This window comes from Neolamprologus multifasciatus, chromosome 3 (assembly GCF_963576455.1).
Source record: "Neolamprologus multifasciatus chromosome 3, fNeoMul1.2, whole genome shotgun sequence".
Classification (NCBI taxonomy): Eukaryota; Metazoa; Chordata; class Actinopteri; order Cichliformes; family Cichlidae; genus Neolamprologus; species Neolamprologus multifasciatus.
Window position 1 is genome coordinate 7192542 of NC_140441.1, and position 22208 is coordinate 7214749.

At 40.6% G+C, this 22208-nt stretch overlaps 2 protein-coding genes and 2 long non-coding RNA genes across 4 annotated transcripts; 2 read left to right on the forward strand and 2 right to left on the reverse strand.

Annotated features, from left to right (window-relative positions):
- Nucleotides 1–734: 734 nt before the first annotated feature.
- On the reverse strand, nt 735–3682 carry LOC146521333 (nuclear factor 7, ovary-like). The gene is made up of 2 exons (XM_085155024.1): nt 3072–3682; nt 735–2970 (listed from the first exon to the last, which is right to left on the reverse strand). The coding sequence occupies exon 2, from the start codon at nt 2951–2953 to the stop codon at nt 1511–1513; it is 1443 nt and encodes a 480-aa protein (XP_085011150.1). The 5' UTR covers nt 2954–2970; nt 3072–3682; the 3' UTR covers nt 735–1510.
- A 481-nt stretch (nt 3683–4163) lies between these two features.
- Nucleotides 4164–4867, forward strand: LOC146521334 (uncharacterized). Its single transcript, XR_014873416.1, has 2 exons — nt 4164–4636; nt 4735–4867. It is a non-coding gene; the product is annotated as an uncharacterized LOC146521334 (long non-coding RNA).
- Nucleotides 4868–6002: 1135 nt separating this feature from the next.
- LOC146521335 (uncharacterized) lies at nt 6003–9014 on the reverse strand. Its single transcript, XR_014873438.1, has 2 exons — nt 8387–9014; nt 6003–6301 (listed from the first exon to the last, which is right to left on the reverse strand). It is a non-coding gene; the product is annotated as an uncharacterized LOC146521335 (long non-coding RNA).
- An 8415-nt stretch (nt 9015–17429) lies between these two features.
- On the forward strand, nt 17430–18783 carry LOC146521336 (urokinase plasminogen activator surface receptor-like; the record flags this gene model as incomplete). The annotated part of the gene is made up of 2 exons (XM_085148930.1): nt 17430–17544; nt 17654–18783. Coding segments are annotated over 2 exons (318 nt in total), but the record flags the coding sequence as incomplete, so codon positions are not given.
- Between the last annotated feature and the right edge of the window lie 3425 nt (nt 18784–22208).

A 22208-nucleotide genomic window follows, 5' to 3' on the forward strand; every position in this document is an offset into this window, starting at 1 on the left:
CCTGCAGCATCTGGAGCAGCTGTGTGGTGCTGTCATGGCAATAAGGATCCAAATCTGTGGGGATGTTTCCAGCAGGGGTTATAACCTGCAGTCAGCAAGGTGTGCCTAATAAAGTGGCAGTGTTTATGTCACAGTGCAGCACCATCAGAAAACGGTGGTTTACATCTCTGTTACAGGAAACCTGAAGAGTTCAAACACAAGAGAAGAAAATCTAAACGTTACACAAAGAACATAAAAGAACTAAACTTCATAAAAACTTCACAAATGATGCTTTAAATGAAAAATAAATCCCTGTAAATAATTCAACAGGTCACATATTAGAACCACCTTAACTAAACTCTGTAGCCGGTCACTGTGGTTTGTCCCAGCAGCTCTTAGGAAACAAACTGCTAACTTCAGTGTCAGCACACACTGTTAGTAAACTATGCAACACTGAATTCAGGTTTCAGTTGTGTTAAGTTGTGAAGTTGTGATTAAAGTCTTCTTACTGACACAGGTAGGATGGTCAGGCGTCCTCTGTTCCTTCAGCGTTCATGAACTGTCACTTATAAAATGCTGCCAAACATCAACTACACTCAATAACTAAACGTGTGCAGGTTAAAGTGATGGACGCCCAGATCTGCACTCCAAATACAAACAGACTAAAGGTGTTTCCTTCAGAAACAAAGACGATATTTACAAAGATCTCACAGGTCAATTGTGAGTGATCACAGCAGCATCTCTACAAAAGATCAGCTGCTGCCATCTTGTGGCCACAGTTGGTTACTGTCTCTGAAAGTTGTCTCATGTTTCCTGTTTTCCTGTTAACAAAGGCTGGAGCTCATCATGCTGAGAGGGCAGCAGCATTTTTTGGCTCTTCACACATGTTCATTATATTCTGATGATCCTGGATGGAGACAAACTACAGATAAGTGTGTTCAGCCCAACTAGTTGATCTCATTACAGCAGTTTGATGTTTCCCTTTGAATCCCCCTGAAGATCCTGACAGTGAAGCACGTACATAATACTCCAGCCTTTCAACTCTGAGCTTATTTAGTTCTATTAATACACTGAAATCTCATTTGTGTCATGAAGAAAGTCTTTAATCAAACAGAATCCAAAGATCAGAAACATTTCATATATGGAGTTAAACATGAATCATTGTTTCAACAATAGATTTATTGTTGTCATAAACAGACAAGAAGACAACAACAAACTGCTCCTCCCATTCAACACATGTCAGTCCATATCCCAGCAAACTAAATCATCTCCATTTACACATCAAATAGAAACATGAATCACTTGTAATGATTAGAAACTTGATAGAATTTCAAATCTAGTTTGGGGAGTCATTCAGTGAGAAACAGTGAAATGATTTTCCATGTGAAAAGGTGGACAGCAGAAACAGAAAGAAACAGTGAGAACTAAAAGAGAAACAAAGAGCTTTGGAACAACGAGGCAGCAGGAGGACAGCTGCAGTTTAACAGCTTCAATTCACTGACAGGAAACAACATTAGAAATATCATCATCCTCAACTCATCTGCTGCACTGACACTGACACCTTCAACGGACACACCTTCACTTCATCAACAGTGTTAATGTATGGAAACATCCTGTGAGTGAAAGTGTGTGTGAAGGTGTGTATGTGTGTGTTAGTATCAGGATCAGAGAACGACAGCTTTCCTCTGTTCCAGTCCAGATTCACTCTGATCCTCTGGAGCTTCTTCTGGACTGAGAGAGCAGTTGATGGAGCTGATGGTGAGCGTGCTGAGAATTCAGTTTCATCAAAGAAAAAGAAATCACCAACATCAAACTCAAGAGTTTCAGTTCTTATTTCAAACTCTATCCCCCATAATCCAGACTCTATGCTTCCCTTCCTCTGCACAGACTCTGCTAACACACCCAGTGTCCACCCTGTACTGTCTCCAACCTCAACATCCCAGCTGTGAGTCCCTGAGTTAAAGCCCTCAGAGCCCAGGACAGAGTAGTAACTATGAATCCTCTCTGGATTATCAGGAAGCTGCGGCATCCATACTACTCCTCCTCTCACACTGGTCAGATCTTTAGACAGGATGAGTTGTGGATAAGCAGTGTTTGGGTCCAGAATGACAGGAGTGTAGGAGACCATGTCCTTCATGTTGTTCCAGATGTTGAAGGTCAGGTTGCCCAGGTGTTTGGCCTGGTCTATCAGAGCTCCTGAGGGCAGCTGTGGATCATCCAGCAGGGGGCAGCGCTGGACTCTTTCCACTGCAGCCTTGTAGTTGTGCAGGAATGAGACGTCTTCAGCTCTCAGCTCCTCCTCTGTGGCTCTGACTGTGTCTGAAAGAGCTGCTATCTCTCTGCTCAGAGCCTCAATCTTCTCCTTCATCATCCCACTCTTCTGCTCCTCTTCCTCCCTCAGTGCAGCCAGCCTGGCCTCCTCTTCCTCTGCTAGAAACTGGTGAAGCTTCTTAAACTGCTCCTTAATCTGCCTCTCTGTGTGTCGGGCCTGGACCTTAATGTGTTCTGCTGTTTGATCAAACTTCACTTGAACTTCTTCACAAACCTTTAACTTCTCCTTTAAGGGCTCCAGAGTTTCCTGAAGTTCCTTCTTGTGTTGTCGTGCAGCTTCATCGATGGGTCTGAATCTGTGATTGGTGTGTTTTTCTGAGTCTCTGCAGATGTGACACACTGGCTGCTGATGGTCCAGACAGAAGAGTTTGAGTTTCTCAGAGTGCAGACTGCAGAGAGCCTCTGAAGCTCTCTGATCTCTCTCCTGTAAGAACGACTCACACAGGTTCCTTAAAGCCAGACATAAAGGTGGTTCATAAAGTGATAGTTTCTTACAAACTGGACACTCGTGTGTTGGTCTCTCTCTCCACCATCTCTTCAGACAGTCTTTACAGAAGCTGTGGCTACATGACAGAATAACAGGATCTCTGAAGACCTCCTGACAGACCGGACAGCAGAGATCCTCCTCTGATCTGGAAGCCATTGAGTCTGTGAGTGAAGCTGAAAACAGCAGACAGGAAGTACAGTCAGTCCTGGCTCCCCTCCCTCCTCTACCACCTTCACTGAAACTTCCTTTGAGTCGTGTTTTTGCTCAAACTCACCTTCAGTGTGTGGAGCGTCAGCAGCTTGAAGCAGCAGTGTTGGAGTTTTCCACTTTTCTCTCCTGTAGCTGGACTCACTCAGAGGAAGCTGCTAGTTTGGTCTGAGCTCAGTCTGATCGTCTGTGCGTCTCTCTTTACTGAGGACGAAGAACTTCCTGTTTCCTGGTTTGTCACATTTGAGTGACGTGAGGGGAGGAGACAAATGTTGCTGTTTGACTTTTAACTAAGGTGTGTTTCAATCCTGCCTGCAGCTCAAAAACTGTCAAACAGGTTTTGTGTCTTTTCACCTCCACAGGTCACAACATGAAACCTGTTGTGAAGTTTATAAAATAAAGTGTCACTCGGTGGTGCAGCTGTTTGTCAGCTTCTATTTCAGACTTTGTTCTGCTTCTTGTTCAGGTTCCCAGCAGTGGGAGTGTAATGCAGTCACACACACACAGGTGGTGTTAAGGTGGATTCACTTAGTTACAGACTGTGGTGTTATTTCTTGTAACTAAGGGTGTGTTTCACTCCAAAGTTCAGACATTAACCTGCCAGAAGTTGTAAAAGTTACTAATAAAGAGCTTTTCTCTCATTTCACATGCAGGTCAGAGCATGAAAGCTGTGATGCAGCAGTTTGAGAGAAATTGCTGCTGATATCAAATATTTTTTGTGGTTTTACAAAATATATAAAAGAGCAGAAAGAAAAGAAATAAGTGTAAAGAGTGCAGCAAAATGCATGTTTTAGTGTGAGTTGGTTCATCTGATCTGGTTGTGTAAAAGTCACTGCATGACACTGAGTGTTACTTTTGTGTTACTGACACTCATCTCTGACATCTCTTTCTCTTACTTTCTTTTTTCTGTTATTTAGTCAAAAACCTTTCAAAGAAATAATGAATTCTCCACACGTGTTTGAAGGTTGCTGATACGTTCATCTAGCACAGACCTATTGCTGGAACGCCAAGACAATTCTACTACAATGGCAAAAACAAGACGCAAGTCACCAGAGCTCTTTGTGTTGCTCGTGCATGAGGGAGAGAACTGTGACGAGCATCGTTCCCTCCAAGTAAGCAAATGAATGTTAATAGTCAAACATAGAAATTAAAATTTGCAAAATCATTCCAGCTTTGTGGTGCATCTCCTCCAGGTGTGTAAATCACACATGCAGAGTGGTTTGAGTTCCTCAGAGCTTCATAAATGTCTCTTCCAGTTGTTTCTATCACTGTCCATATGACCAGAGTCCAAATGTATGCAGACATGGGTATAACAAACATACCAGTTAGTTTTGCTGTTTGTCAATGTGGCTTTCAGTTCTCTTCAAGGCTGCAGGCCTTTGTCAGCACTCCTGTTTTATGGCCTCTATCAACCCTCATCACCTCATTTCATGCATTCTTCCTGTGGGGGGGATACTTATGACTCCTCTATTGTCCTTTCGTCTCTGCACAAAACCTTTTTTGGAAAGGGTATTGGATTCAATTCTTTTACTGCTGTTATAACCCCACCTGTTGAGTCACTTCAGCAGTCTTGTTCATGATGCAAATGACAACAACAATGACACAAAGGAAGACCCTCTTCAGAGTGTCAAAGTATGCATAGCACAGTGACACAGCATTAGGTGATGTTCATAGGAAATTGCTGTCAGTCATTCCCCGTCACCACCATAGCTTCTGGTTTCTGTTCACAGAATAATGATGCCATCCTTGAACTTCCTCTCTGCACGGTCGATTGGAGCTTGGAACGCTCCCCTCATCCTTCAGATCTCCATCTGTTGTCCACAATCTCCTCGTGATTACCTCTGGAAAGCCCCGTGGCACAGCTCTCCATCCAATGCAGCTTTATGGTCATTGCTGAGGTTCCAGAATCTTCTCATGATGACCAGTAGGTCCCCAAACAGCATGACCTTTGACCTCAACCCATGCCTGGGCTGTCAGCTATGGTCCCTACTTCTCGCTGGGTCTCTGAAGATTTCTCAGGAGATTCCACCCTTGGGATCATTTCTTCCAGCAATGCTCTGCTGCACCTGTATCTCCTTACTAGAGGAAAAACTTCTATTTGGAAAACATCTCAACCATCATCAAACCAAATTTTCCTTTCAGTTCAGTGAACTTCACTTATCAAAAATATATAATTATTTATTAATTATATTATTCGTTTATCACATTTTCACTTTCACTTATAGGTCATCAAAGTGTTTTATTATCTTCACCCAAATGATTGGAGCAGAACTTAAAATCTATAAGCTGTAAAAACTTTATATTTGAAGACTGAAAGAGACCCAGGAAGTTGTCACAGGACGAGGGTGACAGACTGTCTGAAGTAGTTAGAACAAGACAAGGCTGTTGGACCAGGTGTGCTTGCTTTTGAAACTGTGTCTTAATTCCACCTGTTTCACATACAAGGGTCAGTTCTACAGGCAGGAACATGGGTGTGCCGTGGGCTCCCTAGTTTCACCCATTGTGGGTAACTTGTATATGGAAGACGTGGAAAAGAGGGCTTTGCTATCCTACCCTGAAACACCACCAAGTCATTGGTTCAGGTATGTGGATGACACCTGGGTGAACACACAAACCTCCATCTCTGGTTTCTTTGACTGGAGGGTGTTGATGATTTGATGATTTCACAACACTGTATGTGATGTCACTGGTGATGTCATCTTCTCCATCTGCTGAAATGAGTTAAAGTAAACACTTTTATGATTTAAGAATCTAAATGGACCAAATTATGATGACAGAATGGAAACAAAATACCACAATGAATAAGAATGAATATGTACAAACCTTCAAGTTTCCTGTGAACACATCGTCTCACCAGCAGAACCAGTAAGACCAGTAGAACCACAACATAGACTGATCCAACAGGCAACTGCACAGAGAGAAGAGGAGGAGAGAGTAATGGAGGAAGAGTGATGGAGGTAGAACCAGGAGGAGGTGTGGTGGTGTGTTTATCTAAACACTCCTCCCCCTTTTGTGAGTGTGGACGCTTCATCTCTTTGCTCTTTAAATGCTTTGCTTCTTTTATTGATTTTTATTGATATTATGCTGATTTTTTCCCTTTTTTTCCCCTATGAGCTTACCTGCGATAGCTTCTGGACACTTATAGATCGTTAGGACTAAAGTGTTCTTAACAGAAACAGCAACATTTTTATAGTTACCTTATCCTCAGCGCTCCGTGTGTCTGTGGCCTAGACACAGCTGAAGCCTGATTACAGCGTCTGGGCACCGAACAGCCTCTATAGCCTGGAAAGGTGCTAACTGCTAGGCTAACTAGCAACAAGATGCCTTCCCTCTCCACAGATGACTACCACAGCCTCCTGCAGAAGATTGCAGTACTGGAGACAAAAATTCATCGCTTAGAAGTAAACGTGGAGGTAAATGGACTGTGTGGAAATGAAACAACCTTGCCTTTGATTCAAAACAATGGCGATGAGCAAGCTAGTACACAGCTAAGGAGCACAGATAACATGACCAAGAAAGTAGACTTTGTGCACTATTATAAATCCTCAAGCGATAATCCCCCCTTGGACTGTCTTGGTGCAAAACCAAGACATAAATCATGTCTCCTGGAAGGGGGAGAACGTATCACAGGCAGAGCACAGCGAGCTGAAATCTCTGAAACCGACTGGCCTTCACTTCCTACGAGACAGAGAAGCTCTTTTACCCCTGTATACGGGAGGAAACAGGACGGGATAGCCGTGAATAGGAAGGTTAACAACAAACCTCCAAAACAACTGAATGTGAAACTGCAGAACAGATTTGCTCCACTATCAAAGGACCCTGGATCTATATCGGACAACCATCCATCTAAAAGTAGCGAAGTAAGGTCTGAAAATCTATTGAAAAGTAAAAGGCCACAGGGAAAGCTAAAGGCTAGGCCTGAAACTCTGATTGTGGGTGACTCTGCCGTAAAGGATGTACAAAGGATGTGCGGTAAGAACACTAAAGTCCTCTGCTTTCCTAAGGATATGGTCAACCTGAAGGAGAGAATTCTTCAAATTGCAGATGAATATCCAACTGTGACAAACATTGTTCTGCATGCAGGGTCAAACGATGTGTCCAAACAACAGTCGGAGGTTCTGAAACGGGACTTTACAGTATTTAATAATCCAGTAAACTCTCTGAATGCAGCTGTATTCATCAGTGGACCTGTACCGCCCGTCAGAGGAGGAGACGAGAGATTCAGCAGGTTGTTTACACTGAATAAATGGCTCATATCAGCATGTACTGACCACTCAGTGCATTTTATCAACAACTTTAATATTTTTTGGGAACGCAGGCATCTATTTAAAGCAAATGGATTTAATTTTAACAAGTCAGGGGTGAAACTGTTAACCTCCAACTTGTTTTATTCCATACGTCATCCATCTTTGCTTGGTGCCAAGGCTGAGATAAACGAGGAGTTATCTCATAAAGAGGAACAAACAGTACTCCAAGAACAGACAAAGCCCAGCAGAAACCTTGAGGAGGAGCTCCATCTGCCCCCACCCGGGAAGAGCCTCAGAAAGGAGAGAAATCTGAGGCAAGAAGAGGTGTCCCTATTCGCCTCCAACTCTCCCAACAACACCAACAGCCAGGACCAGGGACCACAATCTTCCCCAGTCCCCCAAACCCCTGACAGGCCATCACCCTCCTCCCCCTCCCTTTCTCCCTCCTCCCCACACCTGAAATTCACTGAGGAGATGATGGAGCGGGTCAATGCTGGGCTCAGATGTACTCCCCGGCCCAATCCCTTTTTGTCCCCCATGATGGTAAACATACCTTGTGTGCCACAGACTGCTCCCAAACACGAGGGGACAAGTAATACCGCTAAAACACTTAAATTGGCTTTATTAAACATTAGATCTTTAGCTGGGAAAACATTTTTAATTAATGATTTAATCATTGAGCACAGCCTTGATTTTATGTTTTTAACTGAAACTTGGTTGGACCAAAGTAACAGTGGAGCTATTCTCATCGAGACGACCCCTCCTAACTACAGTTTTATCAGTGAGGCCAGGGTGAGCAGGAGAGGACGATGGGTTGCTGTCTTATTTAATGAATCATTTCAATGTAAGCAGCTGTCTCCTGGAAGTTTTCAGTCTTTTGAATATGTGGCTTTACAGCTGAAGGCCCCATCCAAAGTTGTGTTTCTTAATGTTTACAGGCCTCCCAAATACTGAACAGACTTTTTTAATGATCTCAGTGAACTGCTGTCTGTGATCTGTGTTGATTTCGACTGTGATTATTGTTGGGGATTTTAACATCCATGTGGACAACCCTCAGGACAAAGGGACTAAAGACCTGAGTAACACTCTGGGCAACTTTGGGCTGACTCAGCATGTAACAGAGGCCACACATAACAGAGGACACACTCTTGACCTACTGATCTCCAAGGGCCTGAGCATTTCAAAGGTTACTGTGTCTGATGTGGGCCTGTCTGATCATTACTGTGTTTTCTTTGAAAGTAAAATCTCAGCCCACACAAACATATCAACAGCAGTGATCACAAAACGGTGTATAACTGAACACAGTAGTGAGATATTTAACCAGGTCTTCCCATTAACACCTGACCTGTCCAGAGGGTCAGTTAATGAGCTCATCAATAGCTTCAACGTTAACATGTTAAATGTAATGGATACAATTGCTCCCATTAAGGTGAAGGTTATCTCTGGAAGGAAAAAGTCTCCATGGAGAAACTCCACACTGGTGAAAAATGAAAAAAGAGATGGAGAAAAACAAACCTCCAGGTTCATTATGACATCTATAAAGAGAAACTTCACAATTATAATTTACAACTGAGGAGTGCAAGAAGGTCCTACTTCTCTGACATCATCACTAAAAACAGCCATAATGCTCGGGTCTTATTTTCTACAGTTGACAGGCTAACAAACCCTCCTGTGTCAGTGGCAGCTGAACTTCATTCAACCATGGCCTGCAATGACTTTGTCAAATTCTTCACAGAAAAAATTCAAAAGATTAGACAAGCAATTGGTACATGTGACAAAGTGGGTGAGAAGACCATTTGTCCATATTCTTAGCTAACATTCTTGTTTTGATTTAACCATATTTCACATGTAATCTGCAATAGGCAAACATCTACTATCCCGGGTTTGTTTATGTTTTGCATTTTTACAGATTATTAGTGATGTGACGTTCTGTATCGAGGTTTCGAAGCTTGTGTCGAGTAATTGAGGGGGCGTTTCCGCAATGCGTGTGTCGAGGCTTGCTTCATTTATGGGAGGAGCTGAAAATGATGACGTCCGAAGCCTCGCTGCCTGGCTGTACCACGTGACTGGTTCATGAAGAGGTTCGAACTTTGCCGCGAGATATGACAGCGATATAAACCCCTCAGACTTCATTCAAAAATGTAGGTGTTTGATGGAGAGTTTGGAGGTTTATGAGAGTGAGGAGAGAAAGTCAGGAGAGGATGGAGCCAGCTAAGAAGAGGAGGATGTCCTCCCCTGTGTGGGAACATTTTGGTCTTATTCCTCCCAACAAGGTATGTACATTTCTACAGAAGATGTATTTTCATAATACTGATGGTGCAATAAAACATATGTTAAGCGGCTTTACTTTTGTACAAGGTGAAGTGTTTGCTATGTGCCAGGGAGCTGGGGTATAACAACAACACCTCATCCATGCTTAGGCACTACAGAGCTTTGCATGAGAATAAGGGGAACACCGATTGTGGAGCAAGACCAGGTGAACCATCAAATGCCATGATAATATAGCATGCAGTAATGTTACTAAATGATATAACAATATTATACAACTGTAATAAGTTACGTGTGTGATATTTATATTTGTGCTTTGTTTTTGTTGTCTTTCCTCAGGAGAACAATCTCAAATAGATGAAGACCTGGTTAGCATGGTGATTGAGGACTCCCAGCCATTTAGCATTGTGGAGGACAAAGGATTTAAAAGATTTGTTAAATCATTAAATCCTAGCTATGTTCTCCCCACTAAAAAGGCCATAAAAGCAGTGAAAATTTAGTTTTTACAGAATAAAATGTGGGCAGGACTGAGCCTCAATGTGTAGCTGTCCATACCTCAACGTTACAAAAGCACAACCACTGTCCACACCCCAACCACACCTCACCTCACAGTAAATGATCATTTCCATTTTAAGCATTTCCAAATGATCATTTTCCATACTGCCAGTATAAATATACACAGTATACTGCCATCACTACAATACACATGTTTTACACACTCCTTTTGTTGTTGACATTTACAGGCTGTGTGCAAAATGCCACACTCTTCAAATTCATGCCAACTAATATTTTTACGTCCAGTAGGTGTCCTACTAGAGCAAATGAAGCTTCAAGACGCTTTGTGCTGGGGTGAACCAATTGGATGAAAAGCTTCAGTGCTTCATGAAGCTTCATCTGCCCATCACTAGCAATAGGCAAACGTCTACTATCCCGGGTTTGTTTATGTTTTGCATTTTTACAGATTATATAATATAACATCTTGGTTTAAATCAATCCCTACAAGTTTGTTAAGTTAACATGTTCTTTATTTCAGCTGTTAATTTGTATTGTTTAGAACTTACCTACCTGTCTTCCAGAAACAAAAGGAGGAAATGTAGTTTTACTTCCTGCTTTATAGCTTCTGGGTTCAATTGAGGTCACAGGAAGACACCAAGTGCAGAAGGGGAAGAACTCTTATAATTGAATAAAGTTGATTTTAGAGGGTTTATGAAGAAATAGATTTATTGTTATAATATGTATTGATTACACCACAGAGTTCATGTTGCCAGTAAAGAGGAGTAGTAGAGGTTTGAATATAATCATGTTCATCGTATCTACCTACTGAATGGAATAGTCCAGAGGAGAAATTGTTTGATTAAGTGGACTATTTAAGCAGAAGAACTCAGGTGTTTCAAAAGAAAGGTTTGGGTCAGTGTAGCTGCTGCAGTTTGACCTTCATTTCTGTTGATTTAAGTTCAGTTATGTTTATTTGAACTGAGTTAATTATGGAGTTGATTTTCTTATTTGTTTCTTTGTAAATATTGTTTGGGTCACAAAATGGTGAATAAATCACTTGCTACACTGGACAGCATCAGTCTCCTGCACTTCTTTGACCGCATAAGTCGAGTCCTACCACATTTGGTGGCAGCAGTGGGATTCCAGGCCAATTAAGGATTGGAGAAGATGTCTACCTGAGCAAAGAGGAGACTTGTTCCAGAATGTGAAGCAGATGATTTACAAGATGGCAGCGACCAACAAGGGGCAATAAGTAGCCATATTGCTGGACAAGAGAATGTGGCTGAATTGTCCAAACGTTTGCAAACTCTGATGCAACAGCAGGCTGAACGCGATTCTAAACCGGAGCAAGAGCACAAGCGCCAGGAGGATCGACGGAGGCAAATCCAGCATCAGTTTGCCCAGCTTCAACAGCAGGTGCTGTTTAATGTACTGAAATTAATGCCTAATTAAATTCAAACAACTGAAGATAAACAGACCACAGAAAGCACTTTGTCACCTCTGCTGTGATGTTAACTGTCCCTCAGACCTCTTCATGTGATCTGACATTTACTGTTTGATTTTGTCTGTTGTCAGGCTCTAACTTTACAGGAAGAAACTGTAAAATAATCCAATTATTCATCATTGTGAAAACTTCATCATGAAGCATTTTTGATGAGCTACAGTCATGCACTTGATACCATGACAACAGGACGGCCCTGAGCCCTCAGAGGCCGACACAAAGCTGTGACTGTTTATCTGCACGTCTCAAACACTCCTCCATTTGTCTGCAGGCTGAGTGATCTGACTGAGCTCAGCCTCCATTTTCTACAGGGAGATGCTCAGAGAGGCTTTCAGTTTCATTTCACAGGAACAGCTTTGCTTCTGTTTTACATGCAGGTGCTGCACAGAACACATCCTGTTCAACCTGTTTGTGTGACTGACTCCAGCTCACACTCCAGCTGGTTTTACAGGTCAGCAGTTTGCATCATTTTCATCTATGAAAACACCAAGTTCCTGTCCACAGTGTGTTTAGTAAAGCACAGCAGAGGCTGCAGAGACAGATGCTGGTTGTGGTTTATCTGTTTATTTATTGTGTACAGAGCTGTAAATTAAATCTGTGTTATCAGTCACACAGAATAACAATAACTAGATTATTTGTGACGGGCTGACAGGTTCAGTGTGATCATCACAGGATTCATGGACTGTTCCTGTGGACACAGCTGAACCATGAGGACACCTTCACTCATGGCTGACTGTGAGCTGCTGATGGTGGCCTTTGAATGAGGGGAAAGAAAGTCACAACAAACAGTCTTATTATCTAAGGGGGATTTGTTATTCCCATCAGCTTTTGCCTTGAGCTTCCAGCTGGCGCCAGGTGGGCCACATGAGATGAAGATGGTAGTTGTTCTGGTTAGTGCGAACAAACTGCTTCCAATTTTACAGTTGGTCTAATGTCTGTCACTGGTCACCAGGTCTCTCAATTCCCATTGTTCTTCTCCAACATCTTATCCATATTGAGTTCAATAAACACAGTCTGAGTGCTCACAGCCCTGCCCATCGTCTATCGTGTCGGCCAGCCTTGTGGGATTTTGAACAGCTGTAGCCGCTTCTTGTTCTTCGATAAACCAGCTCCAATCAGCCAGAACTCTGTTATCATGGTTCCAAATTGGTAGATGTCGTTCAATGTCCTCCATCGAGATTGTTGCCAGGCACGCGATGCGACTGACGAGTATCCGGCAGCAAACGTCTCTGCAGGAGAAGGACGGGATCTCCCAAGAACAGGAGGGTGTCAGTTTCGTTAAGGGACCAGTTGATCAAATCTATAATTCTTCTTCAGGTTTTTAGAGAACACGTCTAGGAGACTCTCTTAGGGTTAGAGGATAAGTGAGACTATACAAAGAGAAGCCAAGCAGGAAAAATAACGGAGAAGGAGAAGGTGTGACAGCCTCTCAAGAGCCAAGAGCAGAAAAATCCTGCTGATTGCTGCTCAAAGCTGCTTTGACCTGAAAACTGGGAGATGGATTCAAAGTATCTGAGGATTTCAGAGATCCTTTGGGAATAACAGGAAGTGATTAGTGGTTACAGATGAAGGTCATGTGAAGGTAGTGTAAACATCTGATTTACTGTTGTCTGGTTGATCTGTGAAAACACATCATATGAAATGAATTCAAGAAAAGCTGTCAGACTTTATCACCTCCATCACAAAGAGGAAGTGAACTCAGTCACTCTCCTGTACTACTCATGTGATTTACAGGAAGCTGCTGAACACCTGATGTGTTGCAGTCAGTGACTTTCTGGTTCTCACTAATCCAGTCAAGTTTTTGTCAAAGATTGGTTGGCAGGTAGGAGGCGGAGCCTAAATGCAGGATTCAGGAGACAAAACTCAAGAGCAGCTTTAATGCTCCAGGATCAGTCTGTCCACACAGCAGATACACGTTCATAATCTCATAATCAGATCCATTTACTGTTTGTTTACAGGCACAGAAGTAAAGAGCATTTACATGTAAATCTTTATTAAAACTTACATACTGCTCATGTTTCATTCATTCACAGAAGGAATTCACTCATTATCATTGTTTTTTTTTCTTTAAAAACAACAACAACAACCAAAAACTCTTATTTACAGACATACAAACACAGTGTTGATGAAGGCAACACATGAACCAAGCTGTTTAAAGAAGGCCACAGAGTGAAGAGTACAGAAGTCGAACAGGGTGGAGCAGCTCAGTGATGTAGGTGGAGGCTTCACTCTGTCAGGCCATGAAAACAGGAACTGTTGTGGCCATTTTAGAGATGAAGTTTCTCCGTGACTGCAGCTGCTACATCTGTGAGGTCGTCCATGTCTTCTACGGTCATCGTTCAGTACTATTGTCGGCCTCTATAATATATGCAAACATATGTGCGTTTCTAACCTTTTCTTAAGATTTAATAATATACAATGCTCTGATTGAGTTCAGCTCTGCTATCACGTCCTTTAGATAATAAGACTGTTTGTTGTGACTCTCTTTCCCCTCATTCAAGGCGTTGATCAAAGATTGTTGACTTTTGCTTAACTGGGTGAAGGGACACTGTCTCTTGATTGTGCACAGCACACACACACACACACACACACACACACACACACACACAAACACACATACACATGTACACTGACACAGACCTGCACTCACCCCCTCCAAACATCTTCCTTTGCGAGTTAACGTGAGGGTTCCCGATGGTCAGGGACACATGGAATCACATGGTGCTGTAAATAGACCAAACTTCAGTCACGACAACAACTGAGATAATCCAGCCACAATACAACGAGTCTAGTCTTTAATTTACTGCTGTATGTGTTGGCTGTAGTTACATCATAAGGTTTTAAAAACTGAGCTTTAAAACGAACGGTGGAAACAAAGACCGAGAGAGGCTGACAGTGATCACTGCCTCATTTTAGGGGCCTGTTCAGATTAAAAACAGCAAAGAGATACAAAGAATTAAAACATGTTAAAAACACAACAGCCTTAATAAACACGGAGTAGTTTGGACCTGGGCGAAGGGTTCATCACTTAATGACTGGATATCCAACCTGCTGTGAATGTTTTAATGCAGCATGTTATTATTATCACTTGTCACATCCTGTTTATGACAGTTAAATTAAATATAATTAGTATAAGAAATAAAATTTTCTCATGTAAACTGTATATGGTGTTAAATACTACGATAATGTCGGTCATAAGGTGGTACTTTAAGAGCCATATATTTTATAATCTGGTACCTATTGTGAAAAGTTTGAAGATAAGATGAAACTTTATTAATCCCTCGGGTCGGTTCCTCTGGGAAATTTGGTTTCCAAAAGCAGAGCACCGACAGAAGTTACAGAGTGTGAGCAGAATATTATATATATACACACACACACATATATAAATACAGAGACATATATAAATAAAATATATGAAGGGGATAAATAGAATAAATAGGAATAAAAATAAAAATACAAGTGAATTGCACATTTCAAGTATGGAGTCTATTGCACCGTTGACTATTAACAAAAGTATTGCACAGTGAAGTGGAGAGGCACTACAGCTTAGTTGTTCCCCCCTCCTTTGTCCCCCTGTCTCCCCTCCCTCTCCCCTCCAGAGAGGAGTTAAACAGTCTGATGGTGTGTGGGACAAAGGAGTTTTTAAGTCTGTCGGTTCTTGTCTTTGGGAGAAGCAACCTGTCACTGAACAGACTCCTCTGGTTGTTTATGGCCGTGTGCAGAGGATGCCCAGCATTGTCCATAATGTCCAGCAGTTTCTTTAGTGTCCTTTTCTCTGCCACTGACACCACAGTGTCCAGCTTCATGCCGACCACAGAGCCAGCCTTCCTGATCAGTTTCTCCAGCCTGGATGAGTCCTGCTGTAAACAAAGCAGCACGTCTGAGGTGCAGGCCACACCTTTTCTTATTCTGTAACACATGTTTGTTTTTTTCTCAGAAACATTATCCATGCTTGACTGCAGGACTATCTGACAACCAAGGTCAGTATGTTGGTGAGGATCATTTGACCACAGCAGGTTACAGAAATGCTTTTTCTCATGAGGTAAAACTAAAGTTGGCTCTCGTGTATTGTGTGAGAATTAAATTATTTTGCATGTTGTTTAGGGTCAGGAGCATCTCCACTGTTCTCTCTGCTCCCCGGCTATAGAGGACACCCTGCATCCTCCACCATGGTTTCAAAGCTCCAGCCGAATACTGACCATGCCGCTGTCAGCTGTCACACACTATTCTCACTGAGAAAAACTGGTAAACATTATAAACTGCTATTCACATTTAGAATAACTGATTAGGCCATTTTATTCATATGCTACCATTCAAAATCCACGAATTAAAAAAAAAACAGGACAACCAACATGAATGTGGAAATAAAGTTCTTTCAGCGTCTCATGTTTACCTTTTAAGTAGGTTTGCTTACAAAGACATCATAAACATCTTTATACAATGAGCTCCCACATAAACGTTGCTAATCCCCGTGTGTTACACCCTCTTCCCTGTCAAATTCTGGTGTTAGTTTCCATGTTTATTTTGTGGCTTTTGAGCCCGGTCGTAACACTGTAGAAGAAGGGGTCTCTCTCCTCCCATTTACTTTTATACAGCAGCGACAGCAGGAAGTGCAACCTTTAATGCAACTAGTCCACTAGTAAACTAGTAATATTTGTACAGTATTTTTGCACAAGAGTTTTGTACCTGGATTTTAACTGATTACATTTCATTAGTGGCTTTTCCCAAAGCTAGTCACCCATTGAAGTTAACCAAATCGTTTTTAAATTATGCAAAGTGTTAATGTTGGACCGGCCTTTTCTTTGAACTAGAAACTGATTATTTACGAGCTTTCGTAGGATCTCAGAAGCATGTCTAAAAGTTCAAATAACGTGTTTGCCAATATGATTGTTAATTGACAAATTGAAGAAAGGCTAATATTTGCTGTGCAAATAAACATTTTTGATAGTCAGGCTCCTTCACTGTCAAAGGAAGAGTTAAGGAGTGGTCAGAGAGAGGAGACCACTCCCCCAATAAGAATTACTTATAACCTGAACAGAAACTAAACTAAAATTCACTTCTGTCTGATCATCTCACGATGCAGATCCTTGTGCTGATCCTTGGGATTGTGCTGCTCCCTAAAGGCAAGTTTTTGTTCAGTTATCTGTTCTTTTAAAGGAAGTGTGTTTTTTAAATTGCTTTTACAACATGTGTTATTACAACCCAGCAATGTGTCTACTTCCTGTAAATGATTTTTTTGTTCTTTGTTTGAATCTATTTTAGTCAGTGTTTCATAATTTATCCACACAGTTAATGCAAGAAAACATGATTTAACTCTCTTTTTATAAAATATTTTGTGGTTTATCAGCCTGCCCATTGAAATGCTATGATTGCACACCTGGAACATCTGGAGGCTGCGTTGGGACAATAGATTGTCCTTCGTCCTATACTCACTGTGGTTCAGCCAGAATTAATTCAAAAATGGGTAAAATTTTATTTTATAGTTCTTCTTCTTTTCTTTTTTTGACCTTACTGAGTTGACAGTGGTTCCTCTTTGGTTTCAGGTGGTGTGGAAAATAAACGTATGTGGAGAACCTGTTTTACACCTGATCAGTGCTTCAGTGGCTCAGTCAACCTTGGATTTTCCCAAGCTGTAATTAACACCATGTGTTGCACCTCTGATCTTTGCAACTCTCAAGATGTCCCTGGTAATTCACACCATGTTTCTTGGTATTGTGGAATATTTATCCTGTTGTGATAAATAACTACATTTTATTATTTATGTGAAAAAAGTTACAAAATGAGGTTTGAGACTTTTTTTTTCACTCACCAAGTTCACTTGATGAGGAAGAATCCAGTATTTGCATATCTGAAGTTTTTTTGGCACTTGATGAAATAATCAATGAAGGAAATATGACATATATTGTTGTGCTTTATAGATTGGAGCATCTTCTCTCCAAATGGGAAAAAGTGCTTCCAGTGTGATGGAAAGGACTGCACCAAAACTCTCACCTGCAATGGAAATGAGGACTACTGCATCTCAGCAGCAGGTAATGGGCCTACAGCATTACGTTTCTGCATGTTTGTTCTTTTCTGCTTAGAGGAACATTCAGTGATTCTTTTTTCAAACTTGTAGTTGAATAATTTTTGTTTTCTCAGTGAAAGCAGGAGGGACAACTACTAAAGTAAAGGGCTGTGCCTCCAAGATGATTTGTTCAAATTCACAAACTGCGCAGCTCTCAGCAGTCATTGGAGGAGAAATCAGCTGCTGCCAGGGTGACCTCTGCAACAGAGCCAGCAGTACAACAGCCCACCTCCTGCTTTTTGTGGCCCCGCTGATCTCTGTGGTCTTTTTCTCTTAGCTGACGGGAAGAAAAGCACAGCACAGTTTTTCTTTAAACCACTTATTTACCAAGAGTTGGATGAAAATATAGTTTCATGAATAACAGTCTTTACTTTTTATCCTTCCTCAAATATTTTAAAATCTGCTCCTTTAATTTCTTTAAGTCCTTTATACATTTATACTGTTTTCTTTAACATTTCTAAAACATTTTGAACTGATACTTGAAGGTTCAAATGAAAAAAAAGTACAAAGTGTGTATACTCGTTATTATGTTACTTGAACTCTCCCAGCAGCTTCTATGAATGACACGTTGATGATGTAGATGTAGAGTCAATGTTCATTTGAATGTGACAGCTTCAGTCTTGGTGACACATCAGATTAACCTGTACTGACATACAACTGTTTTAGCTGATCTTGGCTCTGTAGAAGCTTTAGCACCACTTCTTAAAAGATTTAAGTGAGTCTATGTAGATATTTAAGCCTGAAGAATTTTTTGTGCCTTGTGGATTAGAGAAAAATCTCAAATAAATTTATACCTGTGCACCCAAGTCTTGTTCTTTTAAGAATCTAAAGATAGATGTTGTACAATCATTCAATTCTGGGAAAAGATCAGTGAGATAATTACAAATCTTCAAACATAATCTGGTTCCAGTTGCACAACATGTGTACATAATTATACGTACAGTACAAGCCAAGCAGGGAAAAATAGAGAGAGAGGGAAAAAAGATGTTTCCACCTCTGCCAAATGAAATCAAATGAATGCAATTAATAAGACAACAATTCAGTTCTTTAAAGAAGTTTTAACACAGTCCCTCAGCAAGATCAGGATTAAAGAATAATGCAACACGGTTGTTATTCTTCTTTAATTGTGGAGATTTCTAATTAGTCTGTATTTAAGTATCTAGACCTAGAAAGCACTGCGCTATGGACCCCGTGAAGCCTCAGATCTTTGCCCAGTTTGTCGTTTAATCTTTGCGAGCAACAGATGAAAACTACACTGCTACATTTAACACAGAGGTCACATTATGAGTGACTTTGTGTTACACAAATAAAATGGATAATGTCCACATGAAGAATTCTTTAAAATGTCATATGTTACACACTTTGATTAAAAAGAATTAAGCAGCTTTGTGAGTCTGCCTTTACTGTATCTTCTGCAATATATAAAAACATTTTTATACACTTGCACACAGTCTCACACAGCTTTTCTTAGGCGCACTGCATCATGGTGAGTGGCCTGGCTTGTTTCAAACTCAAAACACCGATACTTCTTACTGTAGCATAGCTGAAATAAACATAAACAAAAGATGTGATTCCCAGGTCTGAATCCACTGTGATCACAGCCCAGTACAGGTAGAGATCCACCACAGCGCCACGAGGTTTCCACACGAACTGGCAAATTAGCTCCAGCTGCTAATCGGTAGCATCATGGCTAATCTACATCACTACCAGTAATATACAGTAACCACACATAATGGGAATTAACAGCCAACTTTCGCACATTCCCTGCAACCGTGTGGACTTATCTTTAGACCAAGGTCAAACTATTTACTGTTTTTATCTCTTTACCTGCAAATATATAGACATAGTATATTGTTACACACTTGTAAACGTCTCATTGGAGACTGGCACACACATGATTTTGCAACAACTAAAGAAAATAAAATATTTGAACCATCAGAACATTTTAACCAAATACAATATTGTAAATAAAAGATTACAGGGGCAGGGTTTCTTGTTTTTGTCAATAAAGCATTTCATGTCTTACAAGTGCTATTTTCTCTCCTGCTTAAAAAATTGGTTAGTGACAGTCCCTGGATAAGCAGAGAAAGATGGATGGATTAAATTTGCTTAGTTCAATTCAATTCAATTCAATTCAATTTTATTTATATAGCGCCAAATCACAACAAAAGTCGCCTCAAGGCGCTTAGTAACTTATCCACAAGGCACTCAGTCATTCAAGTTAGCCAAATCACATTCAAAATATGCAAAGGTTCATGGTTGACCTAGCTTGGTTGATGGCGACTATGCTCCAGCCTCCAGCTTCCACAGGCTCTCAAAGAAGTATTACAGAGATGCACACAGGCAGAAAAATCCCCAAAAGCAAGATGACTTAACTTAAAAGTTACTAATAACTGCTGCTCCTTTTTTTGTTTTTGTTTTTTCTAGGAATTCAAATATTCAAATTCAAAATTTATGCCTCCTGCGTTTGGCTCCAGCCCAGCTTTGCTTTGTATTTAAATCAGTTCTAGTTATGAGGTTGAGGGTGTTTTTGTGTGATGGCCAAACAAACCTTTTAAACACAATCCTATTTGATGGCATCTGGTTGCCAAAGCAATGAAGAGCAGCTTGAATCTGCAAATCACATTCAAAATATGCAAAGGGTCATGGTTGACCTAGCTTGGTTGATGGCGACTATGCTCCAGCCTCCAGCTTCCACAGGCTCTCAAAGAAGTATTACAGAGATGCACACAGGCAGAAAAATCCCCAAAAGCAAGATGACTTAACTTAAAAGTTACTAATAACTGCTGCTCCTTTTTTTGGTTTTGTTTTTTCTAGGAATTCAAATATTCAAATTCAAAATTTATGCCTCCTGCGTTTGGCTCCAGCCCAGCTTTGCTTTGTATTTAAATCAGTTCTAGTTATGAGGTTGAGGGTGTTTTTGTGTGATGGCCAAACAAACCTTTTAAACACAATCCTCTTTGGTGGCATCTGGTTGCCAAAGCAATGAAGAGCAGCTTGAATCTGCAACTTGAAATGAACTGCTGAAATGTGACTGCCCACTCTATAGAGCTGAGCTGTCAGATTCTGTGTGATATTATGCCACAATCCTGTCAGGAATCAGGATGGTTTTGTTGTGTTTTAGATATGTACGCTTTGGAGGGACAAAATAATGTCAGGTGTGTTGGATTAAAAAATTATTTTGTGAGGTCATGCTTATGTGAAACTAGTGGAGAGGTACGTTTCTACATAATAACACAAACAGTTTGGACACAGCTTTTCATTTTATGGTTCTTCTTTATTTTGTAGATTGTTACTGAACCAAAACTCTAAATGAACACACGTGTAATTTTGTAGTAAACAAAAAAGAATGAAATAACTCAAATATGTTTGTTATGTTTATGTTATATTTTTCAAAATAGTCAACCTTTGCTTTGATTGCTGCTTTGCACACTCTTGGCACTCTGTTGATGAACTTCATGAGGTATTCACCTGAACTATTATTGTTATTATTATCTTTAAGTGATATTATTATTACTTCTAGGCTGGACTAATGTAATTCATTATTATCAGGATGTCCTAAAAACTAACTCCAAAGGCTGAGTGAGTTCTGAACAACCAAAAAGCTCAATCAGCAACATCCTCCAGCAGAACTCTATCAGGTCGGTCCTGATGTGCACAAACATGTTTTAGATGGACTCAGTGGTTTAACATTAAACGTGTTATTATGAAAGAAAAAAGCTTTTCTGAGAGATCTGATAAGATCCCAAACACACTGACCTCTTTGTGGAACATTATTAAATAAGCATCTTAAATATTACTGCTGCATAGGTTTAAGGAGTCGATCCTTTTATAGAGATTTTATATTTATATTTTAGACATACTTATCAAATGCTGCTGCTGACACTAACAACTAATGAAGGATAGAAACAAAGTGGACTCCAGTCTAGCTCTGCTTATCATTGCTGAGTCATTTGTTGTTCTTTGTTTTTGTTACTTTTGGAAGGAACAATTGGACTGTTTATAATTTGCAAGAGTAAATGTATTTGTTTGGTTACTTAATGGAGTAATGAGGACGGTTTATGAAGATCTGGACTTACATCCATCTAACAGTACAGGAGAGGCTCAACAGGTTCTGAGGTGGCTGTTTACAAAATGTTGTATCCTGTAAAGATTCTTTACAGTTTTACATTGAGAAACATTATTCTGGAAATATTTAGCCTGTATAAAGTATTAAGGCCACTTTTGAATCACAAACTTTAGAAAAAATCTGGGCGATTCATAACAAGCTGGAGGGTTGGTCCTAAGATTATTAACATTTTAAACACTGGGTTGTGAAGATGGAAAAACAAAACAACTAAAACAAAGGAAAAAAACTACGTAGCACAAACTCTTGAAAGGGGACCTTTATGTCACTGAGCACATTATTATGTATGCATTAATAAATAACAACTTAATAAAGACATTACACTCTTAATTTGTTAAGAAGCATGAAGATAGAGTGATCTTTATCCAGAAGTGGAAATTATGCTTGTGGCTAAACCATTGTACAAAAACGTCAACAATCCAGCATTAAACGTATTTACAATGTGTCAGTAAAGAGTGAGCTGCACTTCTAGCCTGTGTGTAATGACCCCACAACACTGGACA

Coding starts and splice junctions, on each gene's coding strand:
- LOC146521333 (XM_085155024.1), bottom strand. CDS start 2,953: ATGGCTTCCAGATCAGAGGAGGATCTCTGCTGTCCGGTCTGTCAGGAG.